General features: G+C 40.2%; 1 protein-coding gene across 1 annotated transcript in view; it reads left to right on the forward strand.

Annotated features, from left to right (window-relative positions):
- Positions 1-428: 428 nt before the first annotated feature.
- The window catches only part of COL1A2 (collagen type I alpha 2 chain), a 38464-nt gene continuing 19235 nt past the window's right edge, over positions 429-19657 (forward strand). The window contains exons 1-23 of the mRNA XM_030943434.1: positions 429-672; positions 2972-2982; positions 3604-3621; positions 4307-4342; positions 5978-6061; positions 7330-7386; positions 9431-9475; positions 9572-9625; positions 9920-9973; positions 10349-10402; positions 10935-10988; positions 11266-11319; positions 13033-13077; positions 13281-13334; positions 13440-13484; positions 15481-15534; positions 16659-16757; positions 16840-16884; positions 16992-17090; positions 17670-17723; positions 17822-17929; positions 18736-18789; positions 18893-18991. Of these exons, the coding sequence (XP_030799294.1) occupies positions 603-672; positions 2972-2982; positions 3604-3621; positions 4307-4342; positions 5978-6061; positions 7330-7386; positions 9431-9475; positions 9572-9625; positions 9920-9973; positions 10349-10402; positions 10935-10988; positions 11266-11319; positions 13033-13077; positions 13281-13334; positions 13440-13484; positions 15481-15534; positions 16659-16757; positions 16840-16884; positions 16992-17090; positions 17670-17723; positions 17822-17929; positions 18736-18789; positions 18893-18991 (1347 nt within the window). The 5' untranslated portion in view covers positions 429-602. The remainder of the gene's footprint in view (positions 673-2971; positions 2983-3603; positions 3622-4306; positions 4343-5977; positions 6062-7329; positions 7387-9430; positions 9476-9571; positions 9626-9919; positions 9974-10348; positions 10403-10934; positions 10989-11265; positions 11320-13032; positions 13078-13280; positions 13335-13439; positions 13485-15480; positions 15535-16658; positions 16758-16839; positions 16885-16991; positions 17091-17669; positions 17724-17821; positions 17930-18735; positions 18790-18892; positions 18992-19657) is intronic.

The raw sequence follows: 19657 nt of genomic DNA on the forward strand, positions 1-19657 counted from the left end.
GGTCTGGGGATGCCTTTGGCTGCAATGGGACTGCGGACAGAGGTTGAGCTGGGATCCAGCCTCCTCCCGGCTCCCCCGGCCGCTTCCCCGCGGGGCGGGAGGCGCCGCAGGCTCTGGACAGCTCCCGCTTTGAACGCCGTCGCGGCGCTGCCAGCCGGCTGCCCGGCGAGGCTCCCGGCCGCACTCCCAGAAAAGCGGGGCGAGAGGGGCGTGGGACGGCTGAGGGGAGTGAAAAAAAAAAAAAAAAAAAAAAAGAAAAAAAAAAAAAAAAAGAGACGACGAGTCAGATTTTCCTTCCGAAAGCCTCAGTGTCCACGTCCTCAAAGCATGGAACCAATTTAGCGTCGCCGCCCCCCCGGCGCTGCCGCTGCCAAGGCTGCTGTGGAGGGCTGGAGACACGGGGCACGTGATGGCCGGGGCGGCGCCGGGACCCTCCTGCGGTATAAGTAGGGCGGACCGGGGCTGGGTTAATTTAGCGTCCCTGGCAGCAGATTTCTGCTAAGGTTGGAGTTACTCCTCGAGACTGTATGCCTGCGTCCCACAGGCGATAGCTAACCAACCGACTCGGCACCACAAGGAGTCTGCATGTCTTGCAACTAGACATGCTCAGCTTTGTGGATACACGGATTTGGTTGCTGCTCGCAGTAACTTCATACCTAGCAACAGGCCAACGTAAGTGCTTTCCGCTTGTTTGTGGCAGGGGTGGTGGCAGGGGTGGCTGTCCGGCTCTGCGCTCTGTGCTTTGTCCCGACGCCCGCCCCACGCACGGCAGTCTGTGAGGAGTTGCTGCTTCCCAAACGATAGAGACCAGCTCAAAACTGCCACCTCCGTCCCAGATCAGACTCTAGATTCTTTCTTTCTCCCAGAAAAAGATGGCAAATGGCCAACGAGATCCCCCCTCTACGGGAAAAAACAATAGGAAAAAAGAAAAAAAAAAAAAAGAAAATAAAAGGGACCACCTCCTCCCCAGACGGGTTTGTACCTAGAGGAGGACACAAAGCCTCACCTCCGGCGCCGATGCTGCGGTACAGATGCGGGCTGGGAGGAGAGTGCTTGCGGCGAGCGCAAGCACCCAAGGCTGCGCTTTAGTGAGACTTGAGGCGCGCTTTCCGAAGCAGGCAGGGAGCGGGGAGCGGCGGCTCATCCATCCATCCATCCCTCCATCCCTCCATCCCTCCATCCGTCCCTCCATCCTTCCATCGCTCCCTCCCTCTCTCCGCGGGCTCCGCGCGCGGGGCGCCCCCTGCGGGCCGCTCGGGGCAGCGCGGCGGGCGGAGCTGCCGCGGCCCCGGGGGCTCCGTGGATGGGAGAGAGGGAGCGCCGTGAGGGGCAGCGGGAGGGCGGCCGGGAAGGAACAGGGCTCCGCTCCAGGGCCAGAAGGGAGCGCGGCTCCCCGAGGGCGCAGTGCAGCTCTCCGCCTCTCGTTGGATGAGGATGTGGTGCCCCCTCTCACACGCACACACACACCCCGCACGCTGAGATGGGAAGGGAAACGCGCCCCACCACTCGCGCGGGGGCGAAGCGGAGCCTTCCTGCGGGGCAGCGCCCTGTGAAGGGCCCCCCGAGCCGCTGACCGCCTGGCTTTGACCCAGGGTTTGGCCGCGTTCCAGGGCGGAGGAGGGAGAGAGCAGCCGTGCGCTGCCCGCTCCTGGCTCTGGGAGCCCCCGGGATGATGGCCCCGGGGTGATGATCCCCCCGGGATGATGGTGTCCCCCGGGATGATGTCCCCGGGGATGACGGTGTCACCCGGGATGACGGTGTCACCCGGGATGATGGTGTCCCCCGGGATGATGTCCCCGGGGATGACGGTGTCCCCCGGGATGATACCCCCGGGATTTTGTCCCCGGGATGGTGTCCCCATTCTGAGGACATTCCCCCAACCCCGGTGACCGGAGGCAGCGGCGCCTTCGCAAAGGAGACGGAGCGGTTCTTGTGGGGGTTCTTGTGGGGGTTCCCGAACCGATCACCCCGCGCTTCCCGCAGGGAGTTTGGGCAGGCGCCGTTGTCGCCGTCACCTGCGGGCAGTAATGGCTTTAGTTTTTTGTTGAGTTAGCACAGGCTGTGTGTACTGCCGCGAAATTCCAGTGCTTTCAGCATTTCAGCACTGTTGCCTTTTTCTGGAGTGCACGAATCATCCGAATTTAGTGTGGTCATGCACTGCCAAAGTGACACGTTGTGGAAAAATGTCCAACAACCTGTTAGTTAGTGGTGATGTTAAATTGCAGGCGTTCAAGTGTGATGTGAGATTTTTTAGTATGATGGGTTTAAGTCAAAATCGATTTTTAATTCCTTGAGGTTAAGAAACTCAGAAAATTTGTTTCTCCAACTAATGGAAAGACTGCATACTCACACTTGGCAGTACATAATATACAGAAATAGTTATTTGCAGTTTGGAGTTTAATAGCTTCAAACTGTTCTCTGTTACACAGTTTTACAGGAAAATGTGGAAATAGGTGGAAATGGGTGTTTGGCTAGAACATTTCCCCATAAAAAGGGGAATTGGAGCATTTATCTAAAAATTTCAGATTACTCCTACAATTTAGTATCTTCACATGTTCCAGTCTGCCTGGGTTTATTAATCTCTTGCATGAACACATATGTGGAAATACATAGGTGTGGGGGGCTTTCAGTGGAGGTATGTTGAAACATTTAGAGCAGGTTTATAGTTGGTATCTGCCTTTTTACTGTATCAGTCATATTAGTTGTTTTGATTTAATTAGCAAGTCCATTTTGAATTTGAAATACATGGCAATTTCACCCTTGAGTTTTTCCAGTACAAGATAATCATGTTAACAGGAAGAAATTACATTAGGAAAATGTTTATTGCATTAAGGAAATCAACAAAATTGCATTTCAAATTAAAAGCAGCAAATTTAGTTTTGAATTGAAAGCAAGTTTAAAATTTAAAACGTGTAAAATATTTGCATCCCTGCTCTAATTATCTCTTTTTTTCTTTCCCTTCTCTTTGCAGATGTGAATCAGGTCAGTATAAACTTTTGATCTAATATATAACACTCCAATTAACAGGCTAGGCTTCTCCTCTTGTGGCATTATTATTTTCTTACATTCATTCCCAAGATGGTAATGGAAAAGTGGTGATTAAATCCTGAAGGCACTGCCTGGAAAGGTACCCACCCCAATTTCACAAGTGGGACGGGCTTTTTAAGAGACTGCCTTCATAGGTGTGGAGACCATGAGGAGAAAGTAACGGAGCAGTGCTCTTTGGACATTGTACCTGGCAGTTTGCATTGGAGATGACTCTACCTTAAAGCCAGTTTTACAGTCTGAATTTCATTGCACAGTAGGATTATGAAAGAACTCAGGTGTGACTCTTTTTTTTAAATTGTAATATTTTAGGCTGTAATAGCTATAAGATTGTCAGTCTTCAACACAACACTTTAATTTAGTTACATACATCTTTGCTGTATGTAACCTCCTAGCCTTCAAAGTAATTTTAAATTACAGGGCATAGTTAAATATATTGGACTGAGAAAAAGTATAATTATGTAAGAAAATGAGTCTAAGTTTATGCATTGTTTTAGTTCAAAATACTGGCAGAAATTGTAACTTCTTTTTTTAATTCTCTTCCTTATTTTTTTCCAGGCACCTGCAGGGCGCAAGGTAAGCATTTTTCTTTTTCTTGTGTGGAAATAAAGATGAAATCAGGTAGTCTTCAGCAGATTAATGTTTTGTTGAATATTGAATGAAAGGAAAATTGGCTACTCTGCTTATTTTCAGTGTTCTCTGAAAACAGCAGTAGTGCTGAGATGAATAGGTAGGAAAAAAGGAGGAAATTATCAATGCAGCATTTTAACACCAGGGTAAATTCAAGTATTGAATCAAAGGTGCTTCACATGTGAGCAGAACTCAGCCTACCAAGACCTAAATGGCATCAAAGTGTCATTCTTATTTAAACAGAGTTCCTTTGGAAAGATTTACGTGGATTGAATGGTATAGCAATATCCATATAGGTATAAAAAGCTAAATTGATTCAGTATTATTTCTAAAAGTCACTACTGTTAAATTAGAAGTAGTTATTCAGTAGAAACAAACCCCAGTTTTGCAAGCACTTCTGTGGTCTGTGCAGTGACACTTTTAATTCACACAGCAGTGTCAGTGGTTAATCTATTTCCAGTAGATTATTGTGGACAAAAATACACTGTCTGTGGAAAATAGCTGTTGGACCTGAATATGTGGCCCTCTTTTCCTTTTTAATGTACAGTGATTTTTCTTAATGTATCTGTTTCCCTGTATTGTCCTGGAAAATTTCCACAGTAACTCATTGAGTGTTATTTTCTTCCGGCAGGGCCCTAGAGGAGACAAAGGGCCGCAGGGAGAAAGGGTAAGGAATTAGATTGACATTTACTTGTGATCTTTGAATGGTAGTTGTTGGAAGACCAGTAGGAAAATCTAAGTTTAAGCATTCTGTGAGATCAAATGATTGTACCTGTAGAAACTTGCACGTGCAATTTAATTTTAAAAAGAAACCAAGTTACATATGTACGAAATCCAGCCTAATTATGGTCATTGTGCCTGAGCAGATATGGTTGAGATCATAAGGCAGCCTAGCTCTTCAAGTGATGATTTGAAAAGTGTTTTTCCAGCTGTTCACAGTGGAAATAACACATAGAAATGCAGAGGGAAAAGTTGTCAGGTAATCTTTGAATAATATGGCATATGGGTAAGCTCTCTACATAAAACCCGAATAGACTGAGTCAGTTTTGAAGATAATTCATTATCTGTGCCTCCAATGATGTTTTGGAAAAGCTCTTTTCTTGGCAGCTGGGCATTTATCTACCTTCTGCTAGTAAAAGAGGATGTTATACCGTAAAAGTAACCATTAATAAGGACAGTTGAATAATTTAATTGTAATGTTCATTCATATTGCTCATATCTGCTTTTCTGATTTGCTTCTGCATCATTGCTGCTTTTTGTAAAGTCGTATTCTGAACTTCACATACTTATCTGGGTTGTGTGTAGTTATGTGGTTTTTTTTCTACAATCTGAAAATGAAAATACCATAGTACTGATGAGGGAGCTCTTAAAGATTTCTGAGATCATAGTGTGCTGACAAATGTAATGGAAACTATTAGGAACACTGTATCACTGTGGTCAGCTGGATGTTTGCTTTAGGCTGCCACTAACTAAATTTGTTTAATGAAAGGAGATGCTTTCTTTGTTCTGAAGGCAACAAACCTAATTCTGCTCCTTTAGAAATACATTTATTATTGATTTCATTAAGTACTGAACTGGGTCCAAAAAACTCAACAAATTAAATACGTCACATCAATTGCCATGATGCCAAAACTTCACCAGCTTTGTGTACTGAGGACAAAAGAATGTAAGGACAGATGTTGCTGGACTGAACACAGGTCATTTCAATCTGTTGTAAAAGGAGTTCTGACAGTGGTAGCAGATGGATGGTATCAAAAATCTGTAGAAGAGCACTGCTAAATTTTAACTGGATTTGAAATTATACCAGTAAATTGTCTATACTGATTAAAAAACTGGCTTTGGACTTACTCTGGATCCATGTTAACTCATATCAGTAGAGCTGACCTTTCTAATCTTCAGCTGGTCAAACTTTAGGCTCTCACTAACAGCATCTGCCAGGCTGTGTGGGTCCACATGGATCACTTGGGGTTCTAAGTCCAAAGTTTGTCACCGAAGATGAAACTTCCCAATTTGGATGTTACGCTTTGGTAGTGTAAATCCAATATTGCCCCTGTAAATCTTTTCAAATACAAAGCTCCAGTATGTACATATCAGATATGTATCTGATACAAGGCGTAGCAAAGTAACACAAAATCAGACTATATATATTTTCTAAGTTAAGCATTTATTTAAACTATTTATTGAAATGTATTGCACTGCTGTAGAGTGTGCTGTGAGCGCGTGGTTGTTAGTGAAGTTACCACATCAGAGATTTCTTCAGCCACTTCCAATTTTCACCATATAATCCTCTTTTTAACTCTAGGGTCCACCAGGTCTACCAGGCAGGGATGGTGAAGATGGTCTACCAGGTCCTCCAGGTCCCCCTGGTCCTCCAGGTCTTGGCGGAGTAAGGCATCCAAACTTTCTATTACCAGAACTCCTAAGCTGTGCTTTGTAACCAAGATGGAATTTATATCTGCTGGAAAGCACTGTTGTTGAATTGAAGAGTGGAAGGAACGTTCTCTTGCAAGGCATGAGAAATTGATGGCCCAGTTCCAATGAAACCCTCCTTGAGGTCTATATATTCCATGGAAAATTTGGATTCTGTATTCAACAGGAACTTAGGAAGAAGAGCAAATCAACCTTGTTATTTAGCATTAAATTTACACAGCAGTAATGTGTATGGGTTAGGCATCAACTAAATGAAACCAGTGCTGTTGAGGGGGAAAAGAAGCCTTTGTGGTTGGATTCAAGAGGCAGCAAAGAAGATGACTCCTTAAACTAAAAATCAATTAAAAGTGCTATAGAATTGTATTTTCCTTTGGAATTTTTTTTTATCTGTATTCATACAGCAGACCTGTAAATGGGCTGTGCATACACACTTTGTGTACCGGTGTCCATCATGTACTGCCTGCAGAATGCTGAGTTTAACTCTTTGCTTGACATTAGCTACATAGGGAGCATGAAGACGTAGACAGTGTTGTACTGATCAAGTTTAGTAAGTCCTTTTGCATGGAAAAATACTCTTTTTTACCTCAATACTTTATTTTGCTAGTTGCAAATATCAAACTGCTTTCATTATTCTTTTATTTTAATATGCTAATGAAACAAGCAAGAAAAGGGCGTTTGATTGTGTTGTGGACATTCTTTTTCTATTTTGATAAAATACTAAAAATCCATTGCAGCATTTCTGAGGCTACATGCTCCTCAGATATTTCTGAAACTGAAGGGCCCACCTCATGCAATAGCTACTCAGGGCTGGTACATTAATTTTACTTATTATTTACTTATATATTTTTTTACTGCTTTGCCTAACTTCCCTCATTGGCAATTAGGCAGAATAATTTGAGAGTTTCAAGAAAGTTTTCAATTTTAAATGAGCACTGAATTTATATTCCTAATTTTCAGTTCACACTATTTAATGTCTCTCTATCACTTCTGCAGAGATATTTAGGTTTGAAAGGGCCTCCCCAGTAAATTAAGTCTTTTTGGAAACAAGTTAATAGAAATGTATTTATAATAAGGCAATATTTACTGAGTTGTATGTATGCTGCTTTAACAAACCTCAGAGCAAGTATAACAAATCAGATGATATTTATTATAGAATGTTGATTATAAATAGTTTTTAAAGTAGAGTTTTTAGTATTTTGATTTCAACCTTTTTGTTATCTACAGAACTTCGCTGCCCAATATGATCCATCTAAAGCAGCAGATTTTGGCCCAGGACCTATGGTAGGTATATGACATAGCACTTGATAACTCACATGAATAATGTGCTTGGGACTCTCCTTTAACTCTAATTCAGCTGCATTGATTAAAATTTGTGGTTTGATCATATATTGACTCAGACTGAAAACTGATCCTTTAATATAGGATGATGACAAGTGTTTTAAATAGTCTGAGGGCTTTAAATATGGTCTTAGATCTGTATATTTAGCTTAAATATAGAACTTCTGTGTCTTCTGCTTTAGCTCTGTTGACCACACCTTTGTGAGTCAATGAATCCCAAAATCTGATGTTAGATAACACATCTACTTGGAGATAGTACTACTTTACCCATACTGAGACAGAAGATTGTGTTTTAACTGTAAAGCTGGTCTCTAAAGCAGGCACAGGCCTAAAAAGTAACTCAGCATCTTGGCTCCAGTTGGTGATGATTTTTCCTCTATGGCTGTAAACTCTTTTGTTACCCTTGGATTGCACAGGTGTTTTAGGAAATTGGCCACCACATTTGGTTCTCAACATCTGAATGTTAGTACTTGGTACTGTAAGGCTGTTCTGAGGAGGATTCTTTATAATTCACTGTATACTATGTACAAATGGAATTTAAGGGGTCTATTGCCACTCCATGTGAATTTTTAACCCTTCCTTATGTTAGCAAATATTTTCAGTATACATAGGTAGCAGAATATGGGTTAAATTCACCACACACTCTGATGTCACAGACAGTGCATCTGATGGATGAGCAGCAGGATGAAGGATGACCAGGATTATTCTGGGTTAAGTGCTTGCCTCCACTTCCAAAAACACTCTAATATTAAATGGATTTTGGAAAATACTTTGGCATCCATTTAGCTAAGAAATATAGAAAATAGGAGTACATTTAATGAAGTTCTGCCCTCAGTGTCTGACAGTTAATCAGAAAACATAGATGTGGAAGTTTTAAGTTTCATATATTTATTTCATAAATAATATGTAAAATTCAGGAAGGGAAAAGTAGTTACAGAATCTAATTTGAGAAGAAATTCACAGGGTTTATGCAGCACATATGATTCAGACTGTCTAGGAACCATTCTTTTTCCTAGAATTACTGCATATTTTCGTATCCACAACATTGCTTTAACTTCCATGAGTAAATGCCTGTAATTAATATGCATTTATTCCTCTTAATAAAAGGTTTTCAGTCTTATGGAAAAGCTACATAAACTACTGAAAAGTCGGCATATGATTTTAATATTGTAATGAGAAAAGACTAAAATCTAAAAGACTTTCCAAGAAATATTTAAAACCAATTTAAAACATAATTATTTCTGTTGAAATGTCTCCTAAATAATTTGTTTGGACTATAAAAGTCCAAGTTAAAATTTCAATTTGCAAATTGTTTGCTTGCTTAGTAAACCTTAAGATAACTGTTAAGAGAGTGCACCAATCTATGGAAATTTCCTTTTTAGGATTTTTCTCTCTCTGTGTTTTCAAAATGTATGCAAATTGTAAATAATGTCAAGGAGAGTATATAAGTGACTTCTTTTGCAAGTGATATGAAAAGAATTTAACCAACACCAGAAAATGATGAAATATTTAAATAGAAGTAGATAATTATTGGAAATAGATGTATACACAATATGTATAAGAGCCTTTCATGATGTGTTATGACCCTCATCTCTAAACTAAAAGTTTAGAGATGAGGGTCATAACACAGCATCTCTAAAATAAATTTCTGCACAGGAAGGGTAGATAGAATTCAAAAAAGAATGAACCAGTTCACTTTCTAACAAGCCAGAATAGGTTAAGAAGATGAATCATGAAGTTCACAGCCATAATGGTACATTTCTAATCATCCCACTGGCTTCTGTGCTGGTTTGTTGCCATTAGATGTTTGCACTTAGACTGCCTGTGCAAATTCATGCAGACCTCTTAACTTCCTCTAATTTCATCTGAACATTGCACAATGGAAACCGTGATGCTAACAATGTTTTAGGAATGCTGAGAATTGGTGTTCTAGATGAGTTTATATAACTGATGTTTTTAAAAAGATCTTGTGTTTTTCCTTCCCTAGGGTTTAATGGGACCCAGAGGCCCACCAGGAGCATCTGGACCCCCTGTGAGTACAGTCTTCTCTCTCCTACTGACATTGACATACCTGTAAAATTACAAATTATCTTGTTTGGAAACCAATAATATCTCCCTCATTTTCTAGGGTCCTCCTGGTTTCCAAGGTCTTCCTGGTGAGCCTGGTGAACCTGGTCAAACAGTAAGTACAGATCACACACAGACACTGCTAGCATTAGGAACAGCACCCCAAAGTAGGCTTGTAATGCTTAGGCCCATTCCTCCTACCCATATGCACTTCTCTGAATGTTTGGATACTCCTGCTTGATCCTGTTACAGAAACAGAGCTGAACTCAGATTCAGGCTCTCTCCACTTGGAATCATAAAGTGCAAAGTCAATTAGGCTCCAACTATGGCCCAACACAAGTCAGAAAAAAAATGGGAAGATGTATATGAAGACTGATGCTTCAAGTAATTCTCAATCTATTTTTGACAGGGTCCCCAGGGTCCTCGTGGTCCCCCTGGTCCTCCAGGAAAGGCTGGTGAAGACGTAAGTGGTTATTAAATGTTACTCATCTCTTTTGTGGTGGTGATTCAACCCTAACAAGCAGATAATTGTTAAGCTAACCATTCTATTGGCCATATTTTTTACATTGTTACATAAATAAACCCCTGAAATAATTATTTCATGGTACAAGAGATGCAGTATGCTGGAAATGCATAGAAAATTGGATAACTTCCAAACCACTCCAAATACATTCTTTAACTTCCTGAATACAGGGAGAAGAAAACTTAAAAGTTAATAATCTCATTGTATTTATGGAAAAAGAGAAGCCTTGCCAATGTACTTTCTTTTTTCTTAGTGGTTTGTTTTGCTGTTTTATAAGAGCTTTCCTTCTTATGCAATCTGTATTGCATTTTTTAGGGTCACCCTGGCAAACCTGGAAGACCTGGTGAGAGGGGTGTTGCTGGCCCTCAGGTGTGTAATGATCCACTGGATACAATAAAACCAGTTCACTAATCCATGAAACCTAACAACCTTTCTGAATTTCACCACATTAACAGTCTAGTAATATTCCTTCTATGGGTTAATACAATTTCAGGCCTTACCTACAGGGATGTCATATAGTTATGTTTTCATTTTGTTCCCCTACTCCATTCCCACTAAAGCTAGTAATGAGTAACAGAAGTGGCATAACAGTAACAGAAGTGTGAGGAATTACACAGGAATAGGTAACCAGGCACCTTGGCATAGAAAGTTAAAAAAGGTGTGATGTCACATGATAATCCATGAAATTTCTGAGATTCAGAGCTAGAAAAATCAGGTTGATTACTGTTAGTCTTGAAACAAGTCTGGTCCTGAGAGGTTAGGATCTGGATTCTATTCCTTACCTGAATGATAATGACCCAAATCTACTTATTAGGTTTATTGAAAGACTTGGTCGTCATCTTTCCTTTTAACTGCAGTGTGTAATATAAGAGATAATAATTCATGCACTGTGTGTTTTTAGGGTGCTCGTGGATTCCCTGGAACTCCTGGTCTGCCTGGCTTTAAGGGAATTAGGGTGAGTACATGTATACTTTTCCCTGAATATTTAAAACTAACGTCACTGCAGCATACTGAAAACCCCTGGAAATCCTCTGAAAGTGAAGAGTGCATGAACCTCTTCAAAGTTTTTAGTATCACCTGATATAAAAGACTAATTATTTCTGAAAAATCAGAAGATCATATTAGGAAATAATTTTGTGTGGGAGGAAGGTTTTGTGTTATAAGACTAAGAATTTGCATAAAGCCATTTGGGAGAAAATATGTATCAATATTTAATTTTCTACTCAATACAGGGACACAATGGTCTGGATGGTCAAAAGGGACAGCCTGGTACTCCTGGCACCAAGGTAAAGAAAACATCTAAAAATGTAGGATGCATTTGTAGCTCTTTCTAGCAAAAGAGGTGTGAAGAGATCCAATCAGTCTTCCATGTTGCCATTAAACATTGCCCACCTACAGTAATCTAGAAGTCAGTGGATCCATGTAGAACAAATACATGCACCTTGTCATGAGAAAACATTCCTGGGGCCTTAGTCTTGAGCCCTCAATAAAGTTGTAAGCAAGTGAGTGTTTTCAGTGAATAAAGGCAGCAGAATTGGGCTCTTAATGATTGGCTATTCAGCAGCACTTCAGACTGATTTTACTATCTCTGCTCTTCTCTGGATTGTAGTCTATATTTGGGTAGGTTTTTTAAAGCATGCTAAAATGAAAACATCTCATTTTTCTACAAAATTCTACTGTGTGAGACACGTGATCAGTGTAAGCCTTCCTGCTAAAAATTTGGATATATCCAGTGCTTTTCTGAATTAAGGCTATTTGATCCTTGGTCTTTTTTCTTTTTATCATCTTCATATTAGAGCACATTTGAACACTAGCCTTAAAAAGCCTTAATAATATATTCTGAAATACAGTGTAGAAACATCTATAGTAAACTCTTTGTCTTTTAGTTTTTTCTTCTCCCATTCCATCTCAGTGCCTAATATTAGTGTTCCTGAAAAATTCGCTGTTGCATCATTGTGTTATAGGAAATCCTGACTGATTCGCAGGGGATTTGTATTCACAGACTTCTCATATAACAGTGAAAAGCCTCAAATACTAATTCTCCATCTTGCTTGTTTCTAAGAGCTTAGTGCTACTTGGTTAAAGGGTTTTTAGTTGTAACAAAACAATCTTCAATATCACTGCAAGCTCTTAACCTTCAGAAAAAGTTTAGCTGGCAAAGTCTGTCCAGTCATTGGAGATTTAAAGCAGATAAAGCACATAAGTAAAGGATAGAGCAGTTACTAGTAAGAGTGCTAGAAAACACCAGCATATTTAATCAAGGTTGGTCGTTATATAACCATGCTGAAAGCAGCAATGAAGGCAAAAATCTTTCTTTCTTTGCAGCATTTAAGACTAGGTGCATTAAGGTATGTTCAGGATATAAGCACTTGTATCCTGAATGTACCTGAATGACAAATCTTGTCACTGTAGACCAGCCTGGACCTGTTGAGAAGGCTGTTGAGAATACAGTAATGAAGGGAGAGAAGCCAGGTATTAATGGCTGTTACTCAAATACTCAGTATTATTTGTCTTCAGTTAGAAATACCTGAGGAAGATCCTTATTTTAAGCCATTTGAGAGGATTTTGTCAACTTACACTAAGTCAAAAGAAAGCCTCATTCTGCTTCTACTCTAGCTAAAAAAGCTGATTGATCTGGATTTGTAGTTGACTATCCAGATCCAATCTCTTAAATGTGCACTACAGAGTAAATGTCAGCATAAAGAAAGGGGGTGAAGAAAGCTGAGCAAGTGGCACAACTTTGTTTGGCTTCCCTTCTGAAAGGATTCCATCTGGCTGTGTTCCAGTATATGCAGGGACAGTTGCAGTCTCTGCACCCTCAGGACTTGATGTGCTATTATTGTATAGTGTGAAGCAGAAACATGGACAGTGCTGTGTTATAAAATGCTACAGAAGACAGACAGGGGGATCCAGTAGATGAAAATTTCTCTGATAGTGTTAGACTATCTGTCCAAAGTATCCTGTAAGTAACTCAAGCCTCCAAACTTTCTTCTTCATAGGGAGAACCTGGTGCCCCTGGTGAAAATGGTACCCCAGGACAACCTGTAAGTATTCACTGCTGCTGTAGGAAAGTATAATCTGATAGATTTAGTTCAGCCAGCATTTTCTTCAATATTTGTCATTATTAACACTCCAGATACCCAGATACTCTAATGTAATAGTAATATGACTTAGCAGAGGGAAAGATCTCTATATATCTATGTTCAGTGAAAAGATATAAATGAGTTAATTTGATTTTTCTTTCAAGGGTGCTCGTGGTCTCCCTGGTGAGAGAGGAAGAGTAGGTGCCCCTGGACCAGCTGTAAGTGGCTTCCCATCTGTCTGTCATTATGAGCCAGCCACTTACTGTGGCTTCCTCTGACATTCAAGTCTCTTTTTAAACTGTTTATCATGTTCTTCCTCACAGGGTGCTCGTGGAAGTGATGGCAGCGCTGGCCCCACTGGACCTGCTGTAAGTTTAAGTCTTGCTTTTTGACAGCCTGGTTCCATTAGGCTTTGTGCTTCTTTTCCTGTTTCTAGAGGATTTCTTGGGCTTTTAAGAAGTTTATTGTGTTGGTGTTTTTAACATAGTTCTCCGTTGCTTATCAGAACATCACAAAGAGAATTAGTGATAAACCCTTTGCAGACAGTATCATGAGAGCCTCAGGATTTATATTAAACACATCCATATAAAAGGAACCAAGTATTCTCTTGTTTGCACTGGTGATTTCATGAGAAGGTTTTCCAGCACATCTCACTGGGAAATACTCAGTGCACAGAATTCTCATTTCCAACAGTCTAACAGAATAATTCCCATCCAAAAGCTAAAGAGACTTTCTACTTGTTAACTGATGCATACCATGCATGTGCTACAGATGGCTATAATTATATACATCTGTAAATTATATATGCACAACAGGACATAGCTTTGCACCTGCAGGCACTAACCTTTTTCATTCACTAGAAGTGCCTGAGTTGTGAGCTATTGTGAAAGGCCAGGAAGATCCAACTCTCCTAATCTGACTGTAACTATTTTAATAATCCAATGCAGATTTGTCTGTTTAAAAGGAGTTAGTGTTTCCATAATTTACCTCTGATTTCATTAAACCTCATTTATCTCAGCAACATAAATATGAGTACAAGGATATCGTTTGAAAGTGTAAAACAAATCTGAAATACACTAGAATAATAGTAATAACAGTTAATAGGTTTTTAATTCCTACCTTCAAAAACTGAGTCTATGATGAAGCTGTACTTGGTTCCATTTTGCCAAAGTAGATTTTAAAACCCCTTTTCACTTCAAACACCTTTTGTGCTTTAACAGAGTAGAATGTGAGCATGGCTGTGAACATCTTAACGTTCTCCCATGTGGAGTATTTAAAAATTATGTTATTGGGCAGTTAAATTGCAGGCAAATAAAAAATCTTACAGCTAAGATCTGATGTAGTAGAACCAAAACTTTTTAGCTGAAGACATTTTGAATTAAGGCAGCTGAGTTGCTATAGGAAAAGTGTTCTGAAGCTGTTGATTGCATAGGTTGTTATTCACAATGGACACAGTGTTGCATTATGTCCCAGGCTGAAGTTATTTGTCACATACTTAGGTTATGATACCTTAAATATTCTGCACAGCAGTTACTAACACTCATTTTTTAAAACTAAAACAGAAATAATATTTTATCCTTCTGTCCGCTTGAAATTTAAAAGGTAAATAAGTCATTGCAATGAAAATTCTGGAAGTTTATGCTTTCAAACATAACCTAAAGGGAATTTGGTCTTTTTTTTTTTTTGCTTATGCAAAACTAGTGACAATTCCAGGTACCTCCTTTATAAAAGAGTAGGTTATAGAATGTCTGAGGCCAATTCCTCTTTGTCATAGCAGCTGACATGTTTTATTACCTTGGCTTTGTGAGGCAGGATTATAAATATTTCTAATTGAAAGGTATTAGCTCGCGAAAGATAGATATCAATTTCCAATATGAGTTGGATTTTAAAATTAATAATTGAAGAGAAACCATCCCTTTTTATTTGTATGAATTTAAAAATTAAGGCTATGCATCCATCAGTGTATCTTCTCTTGTAATGTCTGGTACATTGGAACTTTGTCCCAATGTAATTATAAATCTCACAGAAATAGGTAAACATGGTAGAATCAGTCATCTTGCCTCGCAGATGCCTGCCTCTGCTCATCCTGTTTGTTCTTTCTCAGGTGTTTGGCCTCAAGGCAAGGTTTTACCAATTCTTGCTTAATTTGCACTGCAAATATTGTTTAAGCATTCACCTGGCTCTTAACTGTTTGTAGTGAACCAAATCTGTCAGTTTGGAACTGCAAAAGGCAGCTAGTGTGCTGAGGGGGTAATGTGTGGAATAAGTAAATGTGCATTTTTTTCAATCTGGTTACTTCAACAAGCAAGATGTTTCTATTGTCACTGAATACCTTTACACAACTGCTTCCCTTTCACTTCCCAGGGCCCTATTGGTGCTGCTGGTCCTCCAGGCTTCCCAGGTGCTCCTGGTGCTAAGGTATGAACATCTGCTTCTACTGGTACATTTGATGGTGAAGATGAAATGTGCAAACCAGAGTTTCTAGGCAGCAGAAAAACTCCATCCTTTATGAACTAAGAGTGCTTTCTTATTAGTTACTCTAGGGATTCATCCTCATCCTGATCTGTGTTTGGAGAACATCAGATATGAATGCTAATTTAAAGTCAGCACTTACTTCACAGCTGAAGATTGAAGCTGGGCAGGTTCAGGAAGACAGAACCCTTTTACTGCTTCCTAATTGGTGCACTTATATGCACTTTCCAAGGGTGACACGAATCATAATACATAAGTGAGGCAGCAGTTAAATCACTTTACAGAAATAGTGGAGGACAAAGAAGCTGCATTTGAGTATTGGGCTACTTCTGAGTCCAAAATTACAGTACAGAAATCGCATTAAAATTTTTCAGGTTTAGGGCAGTACCATTTTGCTCTTGCAGGCTATAATTTAAATTATTCACTTTGTTGTTCAAATCTTAGCATTTTTTATCTGGGTAAGAGCCTCAATATTTTGAGTGACTAAGGAAGGACAGAGCATTTGAGGCTATTGTAGATATTTCATTTACAAATTTTGCTGACCATTCATCACAAAATCCATGTCATTATATTCAGGTTCTTGTAGTAAACTTACAGAACACAACCTTCTGAAAATAAAAGCAAGAACCTTTTTTTGTCATTTACTCCGTTGTGAACACTATTGTATGCACTTTAATCAGGCATAATTTTGCATTTTACATCTATGCAAATGGCATCCAAAAGTGCAAGATAATGGTCAATTAGGTCTCATGTACTGTGGCACCTCAGGCCAATTCTGGAGGCACATGGATGCAAATGAGACTGGAATTCTAATTCTGATTTTTCGGTCAACCTTCTGGGTAAGCATCTGGTTTTCCTGTCTTAGCCATTACCTTAGATGGAGCCTAAATAGACATCCCAACTTGAGTGCCCTTAAAATCCATAAAAAGCTCTCAGCTGCTTGGTTTCCTGGTGTCTGAAGTGGAAATACACAAATATGATTATCTTCATGCCAGGCTGATAGAGAATTTCTTCACTCTTGCCATAAGACTGTGTACACTGATGGAAGGTTCTGTCCTTCTCTCCAACAGGGTGAAATTGGACCTGCTGGTAACGTTGGTCCTACTGGTCCTGCTGGCCCAAGAGGAGAGATTGGACTTCCTGGTTCTAGTGGTCCTGTTGGCCCTCCAGTGAGTATCTTGCCAGGCTCTATCTATGAGATGTGTGCACTTTTGATTCTGAATTAACCAGTATTGTTACCTTTCTTAACAGGGCAACCCCGGTGCTAATGGTCTTCCAGGGGCTAAAGGTGCAGCTGTAAGTACAACTACAATCATGCATGTTTCCTCTAAAAAACCCAATTCTGTTAATGCAGCAGAAAAGACAATGGGTTCACAATACCTTTTTCCCCCTCTGTTGAACAGGGTCTTCCTGGTGTTGCTGGTGCTCCTGGTCTGCCTGGTCCCCGTGGTATTCTTGGTCCTCCTGGCCCTGCTGGTCCTAGCGGTGCTAGAGGACTTGTTGTAAGTGACCTCCTACATATTTGAAAACCAGACACAGTGTCCACAGTTGTAAAAGATCTCTGGATAAATATTTGTTATACGGCAGACATATTTTCTTGTTTCACTATAATTAACATTGTAGTTAATTTCTGTGTCTCGTTACTTGCTTTAGATGCTGAGACTGAAAAGGTTCACTTTGCACTCCCTGTGAGTGCAAGGAGTAGTTGGATTCAGTGATCCTTGTGGGTCCCTTCCCATGCAGAATATTGTATGACTGTGAAGCTCTGTCCATGTTGATAGCACTGAGATAGATGTGGCAGCAATCCCACAACTAGGCCCTTGGTGGGTATCCTCAGCAGAGGAACCAGCCCTAAATGTGTCATTGTTCAATAATGTAATTTCTAAGCACCTTTAACATGTTTGGTTTTGTGCCTTTTAAGTCAAAAATACAGTCATGCTCATTGGCCATTTTCACAATAAAAGGAGGCATGCCATTAGGTGATAAAAGAATTTTTTAATTCATGAGTAAGCTCTCCAGGTAGAAGAGAGATTTTTGGAATGATGCCTAATTCTGTCACCTCTTTTTGTTTTGGACTCTAGGGTGAACCAGGCCCCGCTGGTGCCAAGGGAGAAAGTGGTATGAAGGGTGAACCTGTAAGTATGGCAAAATGTGAAGGCTTTTTCAATCAAAAGCCTGATAATATCTGCAACATAGTGTCTGATATCTTCTTTTTCCCGTTTGTTCAAAATAGGGTGCTGCTGGACCTGCTGGCCCTCCTGGCCCCAGTGGTGAGGAAGGCAAGAGAGGCAGCCCTGGTGAACCTGGCTCTGCTGGTCCCCCAGGCCCTGCTGGTCTGAGAGTAGGTTTTCTTTTCATGTGCCAGACTTAAAAGCAAAAAGGAAAGTGGAAATCAATCTAGAATCCCACAGGCAAATTAAATAATTATGAGCAATTAAATTGATATTAATGCTGCTAAGCAGTGATAATTTTCAATTCTGAACCTTTTGATTAGTTGGGACCAAACCCATTTTCACTTTGCATTAATGTATGTTTCTTCTCTTATCCCTGAAGTATTTAGAGATGTCTTTGATTTATCCACTGTGTAATATTTAGTGAATCATCTTTTGATTTTTCTTAAAAGTTTGTAAGGGATTTAACTGCTTAAAACCAGTAATGGGCTTACACATAATGGGGGGCAAAAGCTTTCAATTCAGTGTTTTCAAGGATGCCTAGTAAACTTTACACTGGGCGAGAAAGCCACTCCATGAACTTCAGGAAGCATGTAGCTTCATGAAGGAAGAGAATTCACAGGAAAATAATAAGAAAAATGGCAGCATTTCCCCCAGATTTTTTTTTCAGAATAAATAATTCAGAGTCAGTAACTCTCTCTATGTGGAACTTTGTGGGGCAGGTTGTGGGATCCTATCTGCTGGCTAGAGCCACTATTAGTTAGGGTGAACACTGAAAATTATACAGATTAGAATTTAAAGAAATCTACAGGGAGTGAGAGGGATTTCTTTCACAATACCTATTCACACTGAGGTGTGTGCTTAAAGCTGCACTTACCTTAAATTCAGCAGACCTGCTTGGAAGGCTGAAATCTAGTAGGCACGATACACCTCAGGTTTATTTCTTTCCCTTGATTTGTTTTGTGTTGACTTGCAGGGTGTACCTGGATCTCGTGGGCTCCCTGGAGCTGATGGCAGAGCTGGTGTCATGGTAAGACTTTTGTCTGGGTCACTATTTTTGAACCACCTTTTATATATAGATCTGCAATGCTTTTTTGCTACCTCTGCCTAATTTTATTTCTTTCTTTTGGTAGGGACCTGCTGGTAACCGTGGTGCTAGTGGTCCTGTTGGTGCTAAGGGTCCTAATGGTGATGCTGGCCGTCCTGGTGAGCCTGGTCTTATGGGTCCAAGAGTAAGTTCGAACTCTGTGGATTAAGTTTTAACTACATGGGAAGAAAATTACTTACAATTAATGGACAAAGTTATTCAGAAATCCAACTGCAAAAATTCAACATGTGTTAATCACAGTTAGGGCACTTCCACCACTCAGCTGAAAAAAACCCATTAGGAACAGCCAAGAAGCATCAAACTGTTTATTGAAATTAGTTTTGTTAACATAGCATTTGATGGCCTTGGGATGGAGCACAGTCTTCTTGTACTGGATATTGCATTGAATTCTGTAAGGGGTTTCCACTTGTGATTGTTTACAGACTGTAATCATTATGATCACAATTAAGGTGTGTATTCTCGCTTTAATGAACTCAAAGGAAAGCAGACCCTACTAAAATGGTGTGAAATGCCTGATCTCAACTATTTCTTTTTTATTTTGCAAGTGATTTCACTGAAAACAGCCATTTACTTTTAGTGGTGTTGGCTGCAGCCAGATTGTGTTCATTTCATTACGTTTATATTCCTTATTCTTTCTCTTCCTACCCTACCCCGTGCAGTGAAAGTTTGTGATGCACATATGAGTGTTAGGCATCTGCAAACATTGAAACACACTATCCTCCAAAGCAGAGCCTAAATCAGTTTCTCTGAGTAAAACAGGTACTTCCCTGTACTGATTTTCAACTGGCAT

This window comes from Camarhynchus parvulus, chromosome 2 (assembly GCF_901933205.1).
Source record: "Camarhynchus parvulus chromosome 2, STF_HiC, whole genome shotgun sequence".
Classification (NCBI taxonomy): domain Eukaryota; kingdom Metazoa; phylum Chordata; class Aves; order Passeriformes; family Thraupidae; genus Camarhynchus; species Camarhynchus parvulus.